Source organism: Esox lucius, chromosome 24 (assembly GCF_011004845.1).
Source record: "Esox lucius isolate fEsoLuc1 chromosome 24, fEsoLuc1.pri, whole genome shotgun sequence".
In the NCBI taxonomy this organism is placed as follows: Eukaryota; Metazoa; Chordata; class Actinopteri; order Esociformes; family Esocidae; genus Esox; species Esox lucius.
Window position 1 is genome coordinate 1,787,747 of NC_047592.1, and position 21,109 is coordinate 1,808,855.

The 21,109-nt window shown below is 42.4% G+C and overlaps 1 protein-coding gene across 5 annotated transcripts; it reads left to right on the forward strand.

The window, feature by feature from the left end:
- The first annotated feature begins 342 nt into the window (after positions 1 to 342).
- Positions 343 to 20,397, forward strand: LOC105009064 (sodium/hydrogen exchanger 9B2-like). 5 transcript variants are annotated; one of them, XM_034290744.1, is made up of 13 exons: positions 343 to 418; positions 965 to 1,090; positions 1,779 to 1,946; positions 4,965 to 5,107; positions 5,284 to 5,411; positions 12,069 to 12,244; positions 13,451 to 13,488; positions 13,649 to 13,717; positions 14,308 to 14,457; positions 14,711 to 14,819; positions 18,412 to 18,548; positions 18,771 to 18,945; positions 19,741 to 20,397. In XM_034290744.1, the coding sequence occupies exons 2-13, from the start codon at positions 976 to 978 to the stop codon at positions 19,803 to 19,805; spliced, it is 1,473 nt and encodes a 490-aa protein (XP_034146635.1). In that variant the 5' UTR covers positions 343 to 418; positions 965 to 975; the 3' UTR covers positions 19,806 to 20,397. The 5 variants fall into 5 exon arrangements, 4 of the variants coding, with proteins under 4 accessions (XP_034146635.1, XP_034146636.1, XP_034146634.1 ...); XM_034290745.1 differs by having other exon boundaries at positions 373 to 431; XM_034290743.1 differs by lacking the exon at positions 343 to 418 and adding an exon at positions 442 to 872.
- Positions 20,398 to 21,109: the final 712 nt, after the last annotated feature.

Below are 21,109 nucleotides of genomic sequence, written 5' to 3' on the forward strand. Positions count from 1 at the left end.
ATTTTGAATAAGGTTAAGGAATAGGGATTCAGGTTATGGAAAAGGTAGTATTTGGGACTCATAGTTCAGCACCCATTAGGAAAACTACCATGAGCCTCTGGGCTTAATAAGGAAGCACATGTAGAAAGGTCACAAGTTAGTTCTGTCTCAGGCTTCTGCACCTCCTCCACTGCTCTGCCACAAACCAGTCATGAAGTACCAAAGGTCTCTCTCTTTCTGTATTTTCCTCTCTTTCCTAGAGAGAAAAAGAAACACACACACACACACACACACACACACACACACACAGAGACACACAAACGCACAACAGGTGACTAATCGGCGGACTATAAAGAGTCTGGTCAGGTATAAAGTTCGACTCAGTGTCAAGAAGGAAAAGACACAGGAGGAATGACATAAGCCTACTGGAAAATAACAGGTGAAAGTCGAGGGTGTGTGATTTCAATATAGAGATAAACTGCATTTAACTGGCCTTTATTGGTGTTGTGCTGGTCTGGCTTGCAGAGCCGACCTATAATCACTTCTTCATTTAAGTCTGGACAGGGTTCGCCGCCTCTCTGATTTTTCTCAGTTTGTTCCGGCACCTTTCAACGGATCCGGTATCCATTGCGCATTATTCGTTATTTTCCATCGCTATGTTGCGTTTTGCACAAACATTACACTAAAAGCGTTCAGTGTTCATGAGGTTGTCTATTTCTGTAGCCTCAACACCGCCTGACAAGATTGGGAACGTTTTTGCTTTTTATTTGCGCAACTGATGTGTTTCATTCACGTCGATTTGATCGTGGTGGAATTTAAGGGATAGCCTATTGAACGCGCAAGAGACGCGTGTCCGTCGGATAAAATGATCCGCCTCATGCCAGCCAACAAATGTACGGGAATCTCACTTCTAATTCCCACAGCTATCACGGCATCTCTCAGTGCTTTTAAAGTAAGGTGTCAGCTTGTTATCGTGTGTTTCCAGGTGAGGAAACCATGTCGGTCTCTTCGATGTCAGACTCTTCCCCCTGCTGCTCGTGTTCCTGCTTCAAACAAATGAAACAGCGATGTCCCCGACCACACGGCTTTCTGGCCCACGCTGTCACTAAGGGTACGTTGCTTCTCTGTGTGAGTGTGTGTGTGTGTTTAGGCTCCTCCGATGACCCAGTGGTTAGACAATATGACCAGTTTTAAATTGTATCCCCAAACCAGCAAGGTGAAAAAAGTTGTTTTGTCCCTGAACAAGTCAGTTAACCTTATTTAGATTGGGTTGAATGTGAAACCATGTGGGAAATTTGTGCAAACAGGGACACATCTGTGTGGTCCTGGTTTTACTATGTAAGTCCCCAGTAAAACCTGACAATTAAACTACAAGGTTTTCTACCTGCTCCCAACATATGTAAGTCCTGTTCCCAACATATGTAAGTCCCCAGTAAAACCTGACTATTAACCTACAAGGTTCTCTGGCTGCTCCCAACATATTTAAGTCCCCATAAACTTGACTATTCAAGTACATGGTTTTCTAGCTGTTCCCAACATATGTAAGTCCCCATAAAACCTGACTATTCACCTGCAAGGTTCACTAGCTGTTCCCAACATATGTAAGTCCCCAGTAAAACCTATTCACCAACAATTTCCTCTAGTTGTTTCCAACCAAATTCCACTTCCGGTTCAGGGCTAAGTTTTAGTCTAAAAGTTACAATTGGGGTTAGCATTTGATTTGGGGTTGTTTTAGGTTAAAGGGTATAAACATTTAAAGTGTGTGTGTGTGTTTTTGTATTAACCCTTTTCTCCTCCAGTGGTTATGGGAGCGTTGTTGTTTGGACTGGTCTGGTCCATCACTGAGCAGTGCTATCCAGGGGGGAATCTGTTCGGCATCATCATCTTGTTTCTCTCTGCCGTGTGTGGAGGAAAACTGGTGGAATTGATCCAACTACCAACAATACCCCCGTTTCCACCTCTACTTGGTATGATCAAACTTTCAACACCCCCTCACTTTCCCACATCTGCTTGGTATGATCCAACTATTAAACCCCCCCACCTCTACTTGGTATGATCCAAATAACCCCTCACATGGTATGATTCAACTACACGTTCCCTCCTTCACTTGGTATGATCCAACTACTAACACCCCCTACACATTCCCTCGTCCACTTAGTATGATCCAACTTGAAACAGTATTTGTAGCTAATTGAGGGCTACAGTATTTCTTTGAACGGTAGAGGGCCCAGGACTTTGAAACACAGACCGACCCAGGACCCGTGTACAGTTCCCAATTACAAATTCACACACCATCCACTGTATGATAATAAACTATGATTCAGTGCTGTCGTTGGCTCAATCCAACATTTGATTTAATAATACAGTATTTAAAAATGTAGATGGCACCAGAAGCCTGTCCTACCCTAGACGGTCAGCAAGTGGCGCATCAAACAACTGTTGATTGCAGTGTAGGGATTTTATGTCTGAAAGTATGTATCCGCACAGTCTGAGCAACGACTCTTTGGCTCCCATCTCCTTGGGTGCATGTGACCAGGTTTTCATGCCATCCTTAACCAACACATTCTAATTTCCGGCTTTTGAAAATGCCACTATAGGGAGTGTGTTTCATCACAGTAAGGAAGCCATTTTCTGCTGGATCCCTCCTTGTTTAGAAATACATTTTCCACATTAGCATTAGGAATGGTTGGTGGTTGTTGTGTATGAAAATTGAAAAACATCTGTCAGTCTTAATATATTGGGTGCGTTTGAAATAATGTTCCTTGACCCTGTGTCTTTTTTCTCAGTTTCTCTTCTCACTGCTCTGTGTTTCTAAATCTAACCCTATCTGGTGACTTAACTATAATCAAAGGTGAAAATCAATTGTACTAACTCATTTGTATATAATAACCCTGTTAACTTATATTGTGTTGTGCAGAGTTGCATTGCTGCGCCTGTCATATTCTCTGTACTGGACCCTGCCACGACCTTCACAGCAGCCTCCATCTCTTTCTGTCACCACCGTCACAGCAGCCTCCATCTCTTTCTGCCGCCATCATCACAGCAGCCTCCATCTCTTTCTGTCACCACCGTCACAGCAGCCTTCATCTCTTTCTGTCCCCACCGTCACTGCAGCCTCCATCTCTTTCTGCCACCACCGTCACCGCAGCCTCCATGTCTTTCTGTCCCCACCGTCACAGCAGCCTCCATGTCTTTCTGTCACCATCGTCACAGATGCCTCCATCTCTTTCTGCCACTACCGTCACCACAGCCTCTATCTCTTTCTGCCACTATGGTCACCGCAGCCTCCATCTCTTTCTCTGTCTCCTCATTCCCAGCTTCACCTGTGGCTGCTTTCACACGCAGAACAGAAAAATTAAGACAACTGAGTTTTATCCACAGCACATTTATTATTTAAAGTCAGTAAAATAACATTGTGCATTTATAGATTTGTGTCCCTTTCTCTTGGGCATTTATTTTTCTTAATTTAAGAAATATTAATATTTACAAGCTACAGCTAGTCATCTGTCCCACATCATGAACCTAATCTTAATTGGCTAACAGTAATACCAAATGTATAAAAATTTGTAAATTGATGATATAATATTGTTTGGATATAATTTGCTGAACGTCTAAAATGCAGCTGCTTGCACCTGTCGTCTATCACAGTTGTAGGTAGGCAGAACACGAGGCACAAAGCCGGAGTGGGAAGTCATTCCTTTTATTACTTCTTCAACAGCAACAAAAACAACAAAAGGAGAGAATAACCGCAAACTGAGGCATAACAAATAAACAATGATCCATAAACGGAAAGATCAAAAACGGCAACTGTGTGCAGTTTGTCAGGCCCTGACTACAGGCCCCCAGCCAGGACCTGACATCAAACCCCCCCCCCCCCCCCCCTCAAGTTTTCACAGAGAACCCCCACAGAGAAACCCCATGGAGTTTGGATTGCTCCACTACAGCAGTTGCATGGGATCGAGGCCGTGCTCAAAGCGAACACGGCCAAATAATCTAATATTATTAAATCTCCCGACGGCCAGTCTGACCATGGGTTTGTTACTAACAGGTCTCATTCTCTGTAATGTTCTGTATGTAATGGATGGTTTGTGTGTTTTTCAGGTTTGTTACTAACAGGTCTCATTCTCTGTAATGTTCTGTATGTAATGGATGGTTTGTGTGTTTTTCAGGTATGTTACTAACAGGTCACATTCTCTGTAATGTTCTGTACGTAATGGATGGTTTTTGTGTGTTTCAGGTATGTTACTAACAGGTCACATTCTCTGTAACGTTCCTTATGTAACCGATGGTTTGTGTGTGTTTCAGGTATGTTACTAACAGGTCTCATTCTCTGTAATGTTCCGTATGTAACCGATGGTTTGTGTGTGTTTCAGGTATGTTACTAACAGGTCACATTCTCTGTAACGTTCCTTATGTAACCGATGGTTTGTGTGTGTTTCAGGTATATTACTAACAGGTCACATTCTCTGTAACGTTCCTTATGTAACCGAGGGTTTGTGTGTGTTTCAGGTATGTTACTAACAGGTCACATTCTCTGTAATGTTCCGTATGTGACCGATGGTTTGTGTGTGTTTCAGGTATGTTACTAACAGGTCACATTCTCTGTAATGTTCTGTATGTAACCGATGGTTTGTGTGTGTTTCAGGTATGTTACTAACAGGTCTCATTCTCTGTAATGTTCCGTATGTAACCGATGGTTTGTGTGTGTTTCAGGTATGTTACTAACAGGTCACATTCTCTGTAACGTTCCTTATGTAACCGATGGTTTGTGTGTGTTTCAGGTATATTACTAACAGGTCACATTCTCTGTAACGTTCCTTATGTAACCGAGGGTTTGTGTGTGTTTCAGGTATGTTACTAACAGGTCACATTCTCTGTAATGTTCCGTATGTGACCGATGGTTTGTGTGTGTTTCAGGTATGTTACTAACAGGTCACATTCTCTGTAATGTTCCATATGTAACCGATGGTTTGTGTGTGTTTCAGGTATGTTACTAACAGGTCTCATTCTCCGTAATGTTCCGTACGTAACGGATGCAGTCCACATTGAGCAGGCCTGGTCAGCGGCTCTGAAGAGCATCGCTCTGGCCATCATACTGACCCGTGCTGGACTGGGCCTTGATCCCACGGTACAAAGAAGTTCCATGGCTGAATATATAACGTGTTTGTTCTCAAGGTGGTGTGTGTGCATTTTGTTCTCCAGGCTCTCAGCAGGCTCAAAGCAGTGTGTGTGTGTGTGTGTGTTTTCTCCAGGCTCTCAGCGGGCTCAAAGCAGTGTGTGTGTGTGTGTGTGTGTTTTCTCCAGGCTCTCAGCAGGCTCAAGGCGGTGTGTTTGCGAGTGGCAGTTGGACCGTGTACATTGGAGGCCTCAACAGTAGCTGTGATGTCACACTTCCTGATGGGCCTGCCCTGGATCTGGGCATTCATACTGGGGTAAAAATGCATTAATGCATGTGATTAATTAAAAATGCTTACCACCATTAATAAATGTTTTGCCGTTAACATATATATTTTTTTGCATTAGAGTCATCCATAGTCATCCATATGTTAGCGGTAGCTTTAACACTTTAGCGGTAGCTTTAACACTTTAGATGTAGCTTTAACACTTTAGCGGTAGCTTTAACACTTTAGCGGTAGCTTTAACACTTTAGAGGTAGCTTTAACACTTTAGCGGTAGCTTTAAACCTCTGGACCGATTCAAGAAGGCGCCAGTTTGTTCTTTGGCGAGCCGTCACATCGAATTTCTCAGTTTGTGTTGTTCGTCTACATGTCTACCCAAGTTGCCTCCTCGCTCATAGTATATGAATGCCTAGCTCTCCTTGATATTCGGGCAGCCACTGCTGATCCATGCAGTCAGTCCAGGGGGACGGGAGTTCTCTCTACCGCGTTTACCAGCGAGTCCGTGCCAGCTCCCCTACTGCACCTCTCACAAGAGAAAATGCCGCAGAAAATGTGGTAAACGAGGAGGCATATTAGCCAGCATTAAACAAACTTCTTGGCAAAGTGGTTCAGTGTTTCCTGGAGATCGTCCCTGCCGCAATCCATTCATCTCTCTGAGACGTACCTGCCTCGTACCTATTCTTCTGGATCCAGCACAAACAGCGCTGTACCTGCCGGTTAGACCTCACGTTCGTAAGAGAGGAATCAACCACTGTAATCTACGTTCATTGGGCTACAATCCCATTCCAAAGAATCCTGGCGATCCTGTTGCATGCCATCTGGCCGAACACATCTCTGTTAAAATGGCCTTGGTAAATGCAAGGTCTATTTCCAACAAAACTTTTATTCTGAATGATTTATTTTTCTCTTGTCAATTAGATTTCTTGGTTGTGTCTGAGACATGGCTTAACTTCGGTGAGTTAAGTCCTCTTTGTGAACTTTCTCCCAGCGACTGTGTTTTTTTAGTTCCCCTTAAATCGCTGGTCGTGGTGGAGGATTAGCAGTTATTTTTTAAATCATTTTAAGTTTCACACTGTGTCCGTTGAGAAGTTTGGAAGTACAGCTGATCAAGATGGAACTGTCCAGTCCAATGCTGTGTGTGACTTCCTATCTTCTATTGTACCTACTTCTGATAATCTTCTGATTATTATTGGTTATTTAATCTCAGTCAGTTGTGGAATCTACTCACCAGCTTGGTCATACACTAGATCTTGTTTTGTCATTTGGTTTTCCAGTTTGCAATGTTGAGATAGATGATATTTGTTTGTCTGATCATAAACCTGTTGTTTTTAATGCCACCCTTCCATTCCTACTCCCTAAACGCAAACTACCAGGCAATTTCTCTGCTTTTAACCCTTCCACTGCCAAACTCTTCTCAGATGCTTATAAGGCTTCTCCCCTCATCAGCAGTATTGAGGCTCCCTCCAGCCTGAGCACAGAGGGCTTAGTCACTATGTTTAATTCCACTTGCTCTGACATCCTGGATTCTGTTGCTCCTTTTGAGGGGAGCGAAAGCTAGAATTCAGCCCTGGCTAAATAATGTTACCCATACTCTCAGACAAGAGTGCAGAAAAGCAGAGAGGAAATGGAAAAAGGTTGCAAGTGTCATATGAAATTCTGAAAGATTGTTTAATTCAGTATCAACTCTCTGTTAAAACAGTAAAAGCCAAATATTTCTCTGATATTATCTCTAACAACTCAAATAATCATGAAGTCTTGTTTAGTGTGATAAGTAAGGCTTTACATCCGGTTGCTACGGCTTTTCCTGAAGCGACTTTTGAGACTTGTGAAGACTTCCTCTGTTTCTTCACTGGCAAGATAGACAGACAGACAGACAGACAGACAGATAGACAGACAGATAGACAGACAGATAGACAGACAGACAGATAGACAGATAGATCTTGCATCTTACCTCCAGATCACGACCCCTCTGATTTAGCCACATGTTCTGCTCTTTTTAACCAGTTTGAACCTGTATAGACATGTCTCACACATGAAGCCTACTTCCTGCCCCCAGGACGCCTACTACCTGTCCCCAGGCGCCTTTTTAAAGAAGAGCTGGACACTATTGGTCCCAGTATATTGTCCATAATAAATAGCTGCCTCATCAATGGCACTGTCCCGTCATGTTTTAAACATGCAGTGGTCCAGCCCCTTATTAAAAAACCTAATCTAGATTTAACTGTCCTTAATAATTTCCATCTCATTTCAAAATTGCTATTCTGGATAAATTCCAGTCAGGTTTTAGGGCACACCAGAGCACCGAATCAGCTCTTCTTAAGGTGTTTAATTATTTATTGTTGTCTTTAATCTTTATCTTAGCGCTCCTTTTAACACGATTGATCATGCCATCCTTCTAGACCGTCTTCTCTTCTCTTCTTCTGCATCAATCACCTGTGGAGTACCTCAAGGCTCCGTCCTAGGCCCTATCTTATTCTCGTTATATATGCTTCCCTTGGGCTCCCTCTTCCAATAATATAACATCTCTTACCATTGCTATGCAGATGACACTACCTTCCCCTGAAAGTGTGTGAAAAGAAATCCCTGAAATCACTCTCTTATTGTCTTAGAGACGTTAAATACTGTCTAGCTAAAAGCTTTCTTCAATTAAATAATACAAAAACAGATTTTACTGTATTGGGCCCCACAGATTCCACCAAGGTTATTGTTAATAACTTAGGGCCCCTATCCAACAAATCCTGGGATTATTTTTGATTCAGATCTCAATTTTGATAAACAAGTAAATGCTGTTGTCAGAGGCAGCTTTTTCCAACTCCGGGCCATTGCCAAATTGAAACCCGTTCTTTCCTTTAAGGATTTATCGGCATAGGGGATTTTCTTGTGCCGCCGTGTTCCAGCAACATCTCTGGCAGGGCGGGGCCTCCGACTTGGCCATGCATATGAGGCAATGTAAGAGTTTCTTCCAACGTGTTGGCTCACATTGACTTCCTGGTTAAGGACAGGTTTTGGAGGAGGACTGTGGTGATCTAAGACACTCCTGACTCCACAGGGATTGTAATGGTGGCGCGTGGTCATATTGGGAGAAAAAAAGAGACTTTGCGGTGGATTTCGTGGGTAGTAGCAAAACGTTATGACCACCTGCGTAATATGCTGTTGGTTCTCCACGTGCCACCAAATCATCCCCGACCCACTGAGTCATGGACTCTCCAAGACCCCTGAATGTGTCCTGTGGTATCTGGCACAGCAGATCTGTTAAGTCCTGTAAATTAAGTACTGGGTGGAGCTACAGTTGATCGGACTTCCTGGTCCAGCACATCCCACAGATACTCAATTGGATTGAGATCTGGGGAATTTGGAGGCCAGGGCAGCACCTTGAACTCTTCATCGTGTTCCTCAAACCATTCCTGAACAATGGCCCTCATTCTTGAAACCTTCTCAGAAGAGATCTCAGACTTGAACGTTGCAAGAGACTTACGATCATCTCCAAGTGGGATTCACTAAACTGTCGCACCTGGTTGAAATGAGCATAGAAGTCATTGCAGATTGATTAATGGTAGAAAGCCATGTACGCAAGAACGCGCTGCACCTGTCCTTATTTACATATAACACATCAGGAATTTATGAAGGCTTTGTGATCTGCAACCTATGAATTGACAGATTTCAACATAAATTATAGCCTGAAATGGCCAATTAACCATTTGTCATTCTCTGTGACCATATATGTGCAGATAGGGAGCTTCCCTCAGTCCAGAGCCCATGTCCTTTAGAAGAACAAGCTCTGCCATCATTAGGGTAACTGCTGGTTTATTTATCCTCGCACTAGTCAATTTAAGACCTGTTAGCTAATCAAGATGCCAGCCACCGAAATTATAACAACCCTCATGTTATAAATGTCGAATATAGTGAAATACATAAATAATACAGTAATAGTCTATAGTAGTGATACAATATTTAATATTGTGGTTCGTTTGTATGTATTATATTCCTCGTCATCTTATTTTATATTACTTATTATTATAACTGTGGTTGTTGTTACTGAGGCTGTTACGATTGTTGTTTTTCTGGATAATGATGGTCTTATTGCCAATCAAGCATGATTTTATTTTTTGTACCTGATCTGCAACCATGTTTAGGCAGGTTGCACCTGTCAAATTGACGTCCACATGAATGCCTGGACCCAGGGTTAGCCAGCAGAACTGTGCCCAGAGCGTCACACTCCCTCCACTAGCATGTTTTCTTCCCACAGTGGATCTTGATTCCTCAGTGTGGAATTGTATGAAATATATGCTTGTTATGTTTAGATTACAACAGAACATATTTCTGTATACAGGAAGTCACATTCTGTCAACGTTTGCGACTGTAATTAGCCAATGGGCTTGTTGTATTTTGAGTAATACGCTTCTGTATAAATGAGTCGGCATTTGCTATTTCCTGCAAGACTGAGTTGGTTAACGAGGCCACAAGTAGTGCGATACTATACTAATAAACACATTGATACTATACTAATAAACACATTGATACTATACTAATAAACACATTGATACTATGCTAATAAACACATTGATACTATACTAATAAACACATTGAATTACTCTCCCTGGACACTTGATGGGTACATCCTTAATGAAAGTAACCACTATAGGAGAAGGCCAGTATTCTTTACACTGGATAAACGGCGCACACGTACACGGCCGTCCACGTGATGTAAAAGAAAACGGGACTCATCGGACCAAGTGGAACTTCTTCTACTGCTCCAAGGTCCAGTTCCGAAGCTCGCATGCTCATTGTAGGTGCTTTCAACAGTAGAATCTCACACAACTTAAGGAGGTTGGAGCAACTATTGCAAACAAATGTTTTGATTTGCAAAGAAAGCAATATCCCGTTTTTAGTGATTTCTTCTCTTTCAATGTTCATTTATCACAGACTGTCATCCAGACTGGAATGATTAAGTTTTACAGTAGTGTACCCAGTTAGCCAGGTACGGTAGTTTTACTGTAGTGTACCCAGTTAGCTAGATACAGTATTTTTATTGTAGTGTTCCCAGTTAGCCAAGTATGGTAAGTTTACTGTAGTTTACTCAGTTAGCCAGGTACGATAGTTTTACTGTAGTGTACCCATGGTACGGTAGCCAGGTACGGTAGTCAGTGCTGATGGTAAGAAGCCTTTTGGGTCAGCGTTTTCATAGGGCTACTTGTTTACGGGACAGTGCAGGAATGCCTAAGTACATTTTCAGTAGAAATGCCAAAACGTCTCTTTTTTTTCTATTTGTTTGAGAAGAAGATTTGTAGTGTCTCAATCGACAATGTTTTGTAAATACAGCACACTTCTTCCAAAGCAGAATTGTGTTACCAACTGACAACTCCCTGGGAGTGTTCAGCGACACTGACCAACGAGTGTGTGTGGGGGGGTTTCTTGAAATGTGACGTCCAATAGAAAATCTTAGATCTAGCACTCAATTTAAACTGTTTTTGAAAAAGATTTAGAGACCGGGCCTTGCAAAACTAGTCTTGGCATATTGTCCTAACAGGTCTCTAACAAGCACCCAGAATTCACCTGGGGAAGTAGTCTAAAGAAATTGCATGTTTTCCATCTGTCTGTAGGTTTGTCCTGAGTGCTGTCTGTCTCTGTAGGTTTGTCCTGAGTGCTGTCTGTCTCTGTCTTGTAGGTTTGTCCTGAGTGCTGTCTGTCTCTGTCTTGTAGGTTTGTCCTGAGTGCTGTCTGTCTCTGTCTGTAGGTTTATCCTGAGTGCTGTCTGTCTCTGTCTGTAGGTTTGTCCTGAGTGCTGTCTGTCTCTGTCTGTAGGTTTGTCCTGAGTGCTGTCTGTCTCTGTCTGTAGGTTTGTCCTGAGTGCTGTCTGTCTCTGTCTGTAGGTTTGTCCTGAGTGCTGTCTGTCTCTGTCTGTAGGTTTGTCCTGAGTGCTGTCTGTCTCTGTCTGTAGGTTTGTCCTGAGTGCTGTCTGTCTCTGTTTGTAGGTTTGTCCTGAGTGCTGTCTGTCTCTGTCTGTAGGTTTGTCCTGAGTGCTGTCTGTCTCTGTCTTGTAGGTTTGTCCTGAGTGCTGTCTGTCTCTGTCTGTAGGTTTGTCCTGAGTGCTGTCTGTCTCTGTCTGTAGGTTTGTCCTGAGTGCTGTCTGTCTCTGTTTGTACGTTTGTCCTGAGTGCTGTCTGTCTCTGTCTGTAGGTTTGTCCTGAGTGCTGTCTGTCTCTGTCTTGTAGGTTTGTCCTGAGTGCTGTCTGTCTCTGTCTGTAGGTTTGTCCTGAGTGCTGTCTGTCTCTGTCTGTAGGTTTGTCCTGAGTGCTGTCTGTCTCTGTCTGTAGGTTTGTCCTGAGTGCTGTCTGTCTCTGTCTGTAGGTTTGTCCTGAGTACTGTCTGTCTCTGTCTGTAGGTTTGTCCTGAGTGCTGTCTGTCTCTGTCTTGTAGGTTTGTCCTGAGTGCTGTCTGTCTCTGTCTTGTAGGTTTGTCCTGAGTGCTGTCTGTCTCTGTCTGTAGGTTTGTCCTGAGTGCTGTCTGTCTCTGTCTGTAGGTTTGTCCTGAGTGCTGTCTGTCTCTGTCTGTAGGTTTGTCCTGAGTGCTGTCTGTCTCTGTCTGTAGGTTTGTCCTGAGTGCTGTCTGTCTCTGTTTGTAGGTTTGTCCTGAGTGCTGTCTGTCTCTGTCTGTAGGTTTGTCCTGAGTGCTGTCTGTCTCTGTCTGTAGGTTTATCCTCAGTGCGGTTTCTCCAGCTGTGGTCGTTCCCTCCATGTTGTTGCTCCAAAAGGATGGTTACGGGGTGGAGAAGGGAATCCCCACCCTCCTGATGGCTGCTGGGAGTTTTGATGACATCTTGGCCATCACAGGGTTTAGTACCTGTCTGGGTGTGGCCTTCGCTACAGGTAAAATACTGTACATAGATGCAGGAAAACAGTTTGCGTGCTGTAATAGAAAAAAGTATTGGAAAACATCGAGCAGTGTGTAGAATCATAGGGGGCCTGGTATGAAGACAATATGTGTAATTCCATGTACCACACAACTGGAAAATATTTTTATGGCAGCAACTGATGAATGTTGCTACTTTGACTAAGTATTCCATGCAAATCCTGTAATAACAGAATGTTATTGTATTGTGATTTATCAAAGGGTTGCAGCCTTTACCGTAGCTATCGTTACACACACACACACATACAAACAACTCTGAATTTCCTCAAAAGTGCTTAAAGCGCTCCAACAATTGTGCTAGGATCTTGGCATATAATTGGGTTAGGGTTAGTTTTAGGGATAGTATTAGGGTTAGGTTTTGGGTCAGTAACAGGATTTGGTTTAGGGTTAGGGGTTAGGGTTAGTAATAGAATTAGGGTTAGGGTTAGTTTTAGGGTTAGGTTTTGATACTCATCGTATCAGACATCTGGTTTGGTTTCCAGTGTTTTACTGCTTGGATTAGAAGCTGTGTTAATGTACGTCTAGTTAAGGACAGTCAACCTGGTGTCCCCATATAAATAGCTAGGTAAACGTGTTAGTTCCCATGTGTGTCCTGTAGGCTCTACCTGGATGAACATATTGAAAGGTGTACTAGAGGTGGTCGTTAGTAAACGTGTGAGTTTCCATGTGTCCTGTAGGCTCTACCTGAATGAATATACTAAAAGGTGTACTAGAGGTGGTCATTAGTAAATGTGTGAGTTTCCATGTGTGTCCTGTAGGCTCTACCTGGATGAGCATATTGAAAGGTGTACTAGAGGTGGTCATTAGTAAATGTGTGAGTTTCCATGTGTGTCCTGTAGGCTCTACCTGGATGAATATACTAAAAGGTGTACTAGAGGTGTTCGTTAGTAAATGTGTGAGTTTCCATGTGTGTCCTGTAGGCTCTACCTGGATGAACATATTGAAAGGTGTACTAGAGGTGGTCATTAGTAAATGTGTGAGTTTCCATGTGTGTCCTGTAGGCTCTACCTGGATGAATATACTAAAAGGTGTACTAGAGGTGTTCGTTAGTAAATGTGTGAGTTTCCATGTGTGTCCTGTAGGCTCTACCTGGATGAACATATTGAAAGGTGTACTAGAGGTGGTCGTTAGTAAATGTGTGAGTTTCCATGTGTGTCCTGTAGGCTCTACCTGGATGAACATACTAAAAGGTGTACTAGAGGTGGTCATTAGTAAATGTGTGAGTTTCCATGTGTCCTGTAGGCTCTACCTGGATGAACATACTAAAAGGTGTACTAGAGGTGGTCATTAGTAAATGTGTGAGTTTCCATGTGTGTCCTGTAGGCTCTACCTGGATGAACATATTGAAAGGTGTACTAGAGGTGGTTGGGGGGTCGGTGGCTGGACTGCTCCTAGGACTCTTCATCTGTTTCTTTCCCAGTCTGGACCAGGTAAGACCTCACCAGGGAGTAGTCACAGAGAGAGAAATCACAGAGAGAGGAGTAACAGAGGGAGGTGTTACCGAGGGAGAGGTCACAGAGGGAGGTGTCACCAAAGGAGGGGTCACAGAGGAACCATTTTTCACACTCTGATACAGAATGCTTTTTACCAATCTGATACAGGACGCTTCTTCACACTCTGACATAGAACAATTATTCACACTCTGATAAAGAACAATTATTTACACTCTGATGCAGAACACTTTATCACACTCTGACACAGAAAGGTTATTCACACTCTGATACAGAAAATGTTTTCAAACTCTGATGCAGAATAATTATTCACACTTTCATACACAACACTCATTCACACTCTGATACACTATACTTATTCACACTTTCATAAAGAACACTTATTCACACTTTCATACAGAACACTCTCATTCACACTGAAACAGAACACTCTAAATTCGCACTGATACAAAACACTCATTCCTTTCCTTATCTCTTGCTGTTTCATATCTTAAGTTGATTTAATTGATATAGATTTTTGTACTTAAATCAAACACAGTTCATCTACTCTCCCCTTTCACCTCCTCTAGGAGGATGTGGTTCTGAGGAGGAGTGCCATGTTGCTGGGTCTGGCTGTGTTTGCTGTGTTTGGTAGTCGAGTGTCTGGTTTCCCTGGAGCAGGAGGTCTCTGTACTCTGGTCATGACCTTCCTAGCTTCCCTGGGCTGGGGGACAGAGAAGGTCAGTGCCAACAAAGTGAAGTACTTCTTAACATACCTTATTTTGCACTGTTAATTAAGTCTGTCCTTTCTCCAGACAGAATTGGTTCTGATGTTTATAATGTTTTCAATATTATTCATTATAATTTTATTTGGTGTTTTAATCATGTTTATGGAATGTTTATAGAATGCTTATGGGCAACAGTTGTTTTGGTGGTAGTGAAATATTTATGATGTCTTCATGAATTCTTACAACATGTTTATAAAATCTCGAGGCCCCAGTAGCAGCTGTAGTGGGAAGGTTCTGGGATGTCTTCCAGCCACTGCTGTTTGGACTGATAGGAGCAGAGATCACAATATCTACACTGAACCCCAACACAGTAGGTAAATACACCATAATACTATAATATTACTACTACTACTACTACTACTACTACTATCTACACTGAACCCCAACACAGTAGGTAAATACACCATACTACTATAATATTACTGCTACCATTATCAAACCTGAATCTCAACACAGTAGGTAAACACACACTGCTACTGCTACCACCACTACTATTATATTACTACTATTCTTACTTCCACAACTAGTAGTACTTCAATTACTACTATAGTACTACTAATATGCGTTACACAGTGCTCGTTACCAAATGTAACTACATAACTTCTCTTATGTCTCCCTGAGAAAATAAATTAGTTAATTATCTTTTAGATAAGGCCCAAACAAGTCATACACAATAGGCTAAACCAGGCAGAAGATAGTGGTGAGACCCTTGTATTTAGGTAGCCAAGCCACGTTTTGTCTTTAGGTAGACACGTAATGTCTTTGGGTAGCCAAGCCACGTCATGTCTTTAGGTAGCCAAGCCACGTCATTTCTTTAGGTAGCCAAGCCACGTTTTGTCTTTAGGTAGACACGTCATGTCTTTGGGTAGCCAAGCCACGTCATGTCTTTTGGTAGCCAAATCACTTTAGGAACACTTGCATTAATGTCTTTAGGTAGCCAAGACACGTCATGTCTTTAGGTAGCCAAGCCACGTCTTGTCTTTTGGTAGCCAGGCCACGTCATGTCTTTTGGTAGCCAAGCCACGTCATGTCTTTAGGTAGGCAAGCCACGTCATGTCTTTAGATAGCCAAGCCACGACATGTCTTTAGGTAGCCAAGCCACGTCATGTCTTTAGGTAGCCAAGCCACGACATGTCTTTAGGTAGCCAAGCCACGACATGTCTTTAGGTAGCCAAGCCACGACATGTCTTTAGGTAGCCAAGCCACGTCTTGTCTTTAGGAAGACACGTCATGTCTTTGGGTAGCCAACCCACGTCATGTCTTTAGGTAGCCAACCCACGTCTTGTCTTTAGGAAGACACGTCATGTCTTTGGGTAGCCAAGCCACATCATGTCTTTTGGTAGCCAAATCACTTTAGGAACACTTGTATTCATGTCTTTAGGTAGCCAAGCCACGTCATGTCTTTAGGTAGCTAAGACACGTCATGTCTTTAGGTAGCCAAGCCACATCTTGTCTTTAGGTAGCCAAGTCACGTCATGTCTTTAGGTAGCCAAGCCACGTCTTGTCTTTTGGTAGCCAAGCCATGTCATGTCTTTAGGTAGCCAAGCCACGTCATGTCTTTAGGTAGCCAAGCCACGTCTTGTCTTTAGGTAGCCAAGTCACGTCATGTCTTTAGGTAGCCAAGCCACGTCATTTCTTTAGGTAGCCAAGCCACGTTTTTTCTTTAGGTAGACACGTAATGTCTTTGGGTAGCCAAGCCACGTCATGTCTTTAGGTAGCCAAGCCACGTTTTGTCTTTAGGTAGACACGTCATGTCTTTGGGTAGCCAAGCCACGTCATGTCTTTTGGTAGCCAAATCACTTTAGGAACACTTGCATTAATGTCTTTAGGTAGCCAAGACACGTCATGTCTTTAGGTAGCCAAGCCACGTCTTGTCTTTAGGTAGCCAAGCCACGTCTTGTCTTTTGGTGGCCAAGCCACGTCATGTCTTTAGGTAGCCAAGCCACGTCATGTCTTTAGGTAGCCAACCCACGTCTTGTCTTTTGGTAGCCAGGCCACGTCATGTCTTTAGGTAGCCAAGCCACGTCATGTCTTTAGGTAGCCAAGCCACGTCATGTCTTTGGGTAGCCAAGCCACGTCATGTCTTTAGGTAGCCAAGCCACGTCATGTCTTTAGGTAGCCAAGCCACGTCTTGTCTTTTGGTAGCCAGGCCACGTCATGTCTTTAGGTAGCCAAGCCACGTCATGTCTTTAGGTAGCCAAGCCACGTCATGTCTTTAGATAGCCAAGCCACGTCATGTCTTTAGATAGCCAAGCCACGACATGTCTTTAGGTAGCCAAGCCACGACATGTCTTTAGGTAGCCAAGCCACGACATGTCTTTAGGTAGCCAAGCCACGACATGTCTTTAGGTAGCCAAGCCACGTCTTGTCTTTAGGAAGACACGTCATGTCTTTGGGTAGCCAAGCCACGTCATGTCTTTAGGTAGCCAACCCACGTCTTGTCTTTAGGAAGACACGTCATGTCTTTTGGTAGCCAAATCACTTTAGGAACACTTGTATTCATGTCTTTAGGTAGCCAAGCCACGTCATGTCTTTAGGTAGCCAAGACACGTCATGTCTTTAGGTAGCCAAGCCACATCTTGTCTTTAGGTAGCCAAGACACGTCATGTCTTTAGGTAGCCAAGCCACATCTTGTCTTTAGGTAGCCAAGCCACGTCATGTCTTTAGGTAGCCAAGCCACGTCATGTCTTTAGGTAGCCAAGTCACGTCATGTCTTTAGGTAGCCAAGCCACGTCTTGTCTTTAGGTAGCCAAGCCACGTCTTGTCTTTTGGTAGCCAAGCCACGTCATGTCTTTAGGTAGCCAAGCCACGTCTTGTCTTTAGGTAGCCACGCCATGTCTTGTCTTTAGGAAGACACGTCATGTCTTTGGGTAGCCAAGCCACGTCATGTCTTTTGGTAGCCAAATCACTTTAGGAACACTTGTATTCATGTATTTAGGTAGCCAAGACACGTCATGGCTTTAGGTAGCCAAGACACGTCATGTCTTTAAGTAGCCAAGCCACGTCATGTCTTTAGGTAGCCAAGACACGTCATGTCTTTAAGTAGCCAAGCCTTGTCATGTCTTTAGGTAGCCAAGACACGTCTTGTCTTTAGGAAGACACGTCATGTCTTTGGGTAGCCAAGACACGTCATTTCTTTAGCCAAGACACGTCTTGTCTTTAGGTAGTCAAGCCACGTCATGTCTTTAGGTAGTCAAGCCACGTCATGTCTTTAGGTAGCCAAGCCACGTCTTGTCCTTAGGTAGCCAAGCCATGTCATGTCTTTAGGTAGCCAAGACACGTCATGTCTTTAGGTAGCCAAGACACGTCATGTCTTTAGGTAGCCAAGCTATGTCATGTCTTTAGGTAGCCAAGCTATGTCATGTCTTTAGGTAGCCAAGCTATGTCATGTCTTTAGGTAGCCAAGCCACGTAATTTCTTTAGGTAGCCAAGCCACATCTTGTCTTTGGGTAGCCAAGCCACGTCATTTCTTTAGGTAGCCAAGTCACTTTAGGAACACTTCAGGAACACTTCACCTCAGTATTCTTCAGCTTTTTCTATTTCAATTGCATTTAGTTAAGATTACCTTTGACGTTTTTCTTGAAACAAATATCACAAATTAACTTTTCCAACCTAGTCATGCAGCATGTCAGGCACTAAGATCCCAGTAAACACCTTCCTGTCATAGATGGAATCACACTCTCTAGTGATTCAATCTATTAGGCTCCTCTTGACTATGTGTCTGTGTAGGTCTGGGCCTGTCTTGTTGTGGTTCTGGTCATTAGACTCTTGTCTTTGTGTTTGTGTAGATCTGGGCCTGTCTGGTTGTGGGTCTGGTCATTAGACTCTTGTCTTTGTGTTTCTGTAGATCTGGGCCTGTCTGGTTGTGGGTCTGGTCATTAGACTCTTGTCTTTGTGTTTGTGTAGGTCTGGGCATGGTGTGTCTGGTTGTGGGTCTGGTCATTAGACTCCTCGTCACGTTCCTCATGGTTTTCTTCGGAGGCTTCAACATGAAGGAGAAACTGTTCATCTCTGTGGCCTGGCTCCCCAAAGCCACTGTCCAGGTAGAAGAATAATTTAGTTATTATACACCAGCTGTTTAATCATTATTTACTGTCATGGTGACTCTCCTTTTGAAGTGTTGTTTAATCCAAACTGAGGCAAGAAGTCAGATTAGTCCTGACACTGTTCCAACTAAGTTGTTATCAAGGTTTCTAGACCGCCACAGGTTTCAAGTCCAATATCTGGTTCTCACTGAGTCTTTTGGGTTCTGGGTTTGGTTCTAGGCAGCAGTAGGTTCTAAAGCACTAGACATGGCCCGTTTATCCGGGGATGAGGTTCTGGTGAAGTATGGTCTGGATGTTCTGACTGTGGCGGTTCTGGCCATCCTCACGACAGCACCTATAGGAGCTCTGGGGATCGGCCTGGCAGGACCCAAACTACTGAGAAAACACATACAGAGTGAGTACACACACACACATACACACATAAATGTACACACACACACATACAGAGTGAGTACACACACTCAAACATACACACGGAAACGTTCACACACACAGACACACACAAACGTATAAGTGACACAAACATACACAAACACTCACATACTGAGGAAACACACTCACACTCAAGTGTGTTTTTTTAATGTTTTGTACCATTGAACTTATTGTGACTGTTAATGTGTGTTAATGTTATGGTTCTGCTATGATACAGCTGTTAGACATTGAGGGAAGGATTCCCTTGAAATCAATAAAAGTACACTTCTGCACCGCATCAAATTGCAGCATCCAGCCTGGAGAATCAGCTCAGGTTTGATTCTCCACGAGTGACCCACCATTCATTCAGTCTTGTAAATGAACATAATTGTTTGGTTGGTTCCTGGTGAAGCAAACACAATGTCAGTTTGACATGTTGCCAAAGGCTTCTGGAGACATAGTTAGACATAATGCCGACTATTTTGCATGTATCGGAGCTAAAGGCTACAGGAGATATTGTACTGTATGTTCACAGTATGTGTCTACTGTATAATTTGATGATTGTACTTCCCCTGTTCTATAGCGTTCATTTGAATTCATATCATTTACATTATTCTTGTGATTCAGTGTGTATCCTAATTAGACTGTGTCTTTGGTCAGGTCATTATGGAATATTAGAACTGGTTCCCAGCTAGCCTGGTTAAATAACCATTAAATAGAATAAACACACGGTCAGTTGTGGTACTGTGTCATGACTGTGTCTGTTCTCCCTGGTCAGGTGACCCTGAGGTCGTGATGGATACGCCGCAGAAAGAGAACGCCACCTTCGAGAGCAAACTGTAACCATTCTGATTAGACAGTGAAGGTTATTGACTACGTCCAGAAATGAACATGAGGGTTATAGACTATAGGTTAATAATATAATATGAGGGTTATAGACTACAAGTTGATAGTTGAATATGAGGGTTATAGACTATAGGTTAATAATATAATATGAGGGTTATAGACTACAAGTTGATAGTTGAATATGAGGGTTATAGACTACAAGTGAATAATTTAATATGAGGGTTATAGACTAGAAGTTGATAGTTGAATATGAGGGTTATGGACTATAGGTTAATAATTGAATATGAGGGTTATAGACTACAAGTTGATAGTTGAATATGAGGGTTATAGACTATAGGTGAATAATTGAATATGAGGGTTATAGACTACAAGTTGATAGTTGAATATGAGGGTTATAGACTACAAGTTGATAGTTGAATATGAGAGTTATAGACTATAGGTTAATAATTGAATATTGTTCTCCCTGGGAATATGAGGGTTATAGACTACAAGTTGATAGTTGAATATGAGGGTTATAAACTATAGGTTAATAATTAAATATGAGGGTTATAGACTACAAGTTGATAGTTGAATATGAGGGTTATAGACTATAGGTGAATAATTGAATATGAGGGTTATAGACAACAAGTTGATAGTTGAATATGAGGGTTATAGACTACAAGTTGATAGTTGAATATGAGAGTTATAGACTATAGGTTAATAATTGAATATTGTTCTCCCTGGGAATATGAGGGTTATAGACTACAAGTTGATAGTTGAATATGAGGGTTATAAACTATAGGTAAATAATTAAATATGAGGGTTATAGACTACAAGTTGATAGTTGAATATGAGGGTTATAAACTATAGGTTAATAATTAAATATGAGGGTTATAGACTACAAGTTGATAGTTGAATATGAGGGTTATAGACTATAGGTGAATAATTGAATATGAGGGTTATAGACAACAAGTTGATAGTTGAATGTGAGGGTTATAGACTACAAGTTGATAGTTTAATATGAGAGTTATAGACTATAGGTTAATAATTGAATATTGTTCTCCCTGGGAATATGAGGGTTATAGACTACAAGTTGATAGTTGAATATGAGGGTTATAAACTATAGGTTAATAATTAAATATGAGGGTTATAGACTACAAGTTGATAGTTGAATATGAGGGTTATAGACTATAGGTTAATAATTGAATATGAGGGTTATAGATATGGAATCCCAGGAAGGACAAACATCAGAAAAAGGTTATTTAATGAGTGAGTTATTTAAAAGGATAGTGACATTATTTTCACACCTTTTAATATTTTCT

What these genes read in the sequence shown, in the direction of transcription:
- LOC105009064 (XM_034290743.1), top strand. Translation starts at nt 845, where the DNA reads ATGATCCGCCTCATGCCAGCCAACAAAT. An exon ending in CCCGTTTCCACCTCTACTTG is followed by an intron (nt 1,947 to 4,964) that starts GTATGATCAAAC and finishes TGTGTGTTTCAG; the next exon opens with GTATGTTACTAACAGGTCTC. An exon ending in ACTGAGAAAACACATACAGA is followed by an intron (nt 18,946 to 19,740) that starts GTGAGTACACAC and finishes CTCCCTGGTCAG; the next exon opens with GTGACCCTGAGGTCGTGATG.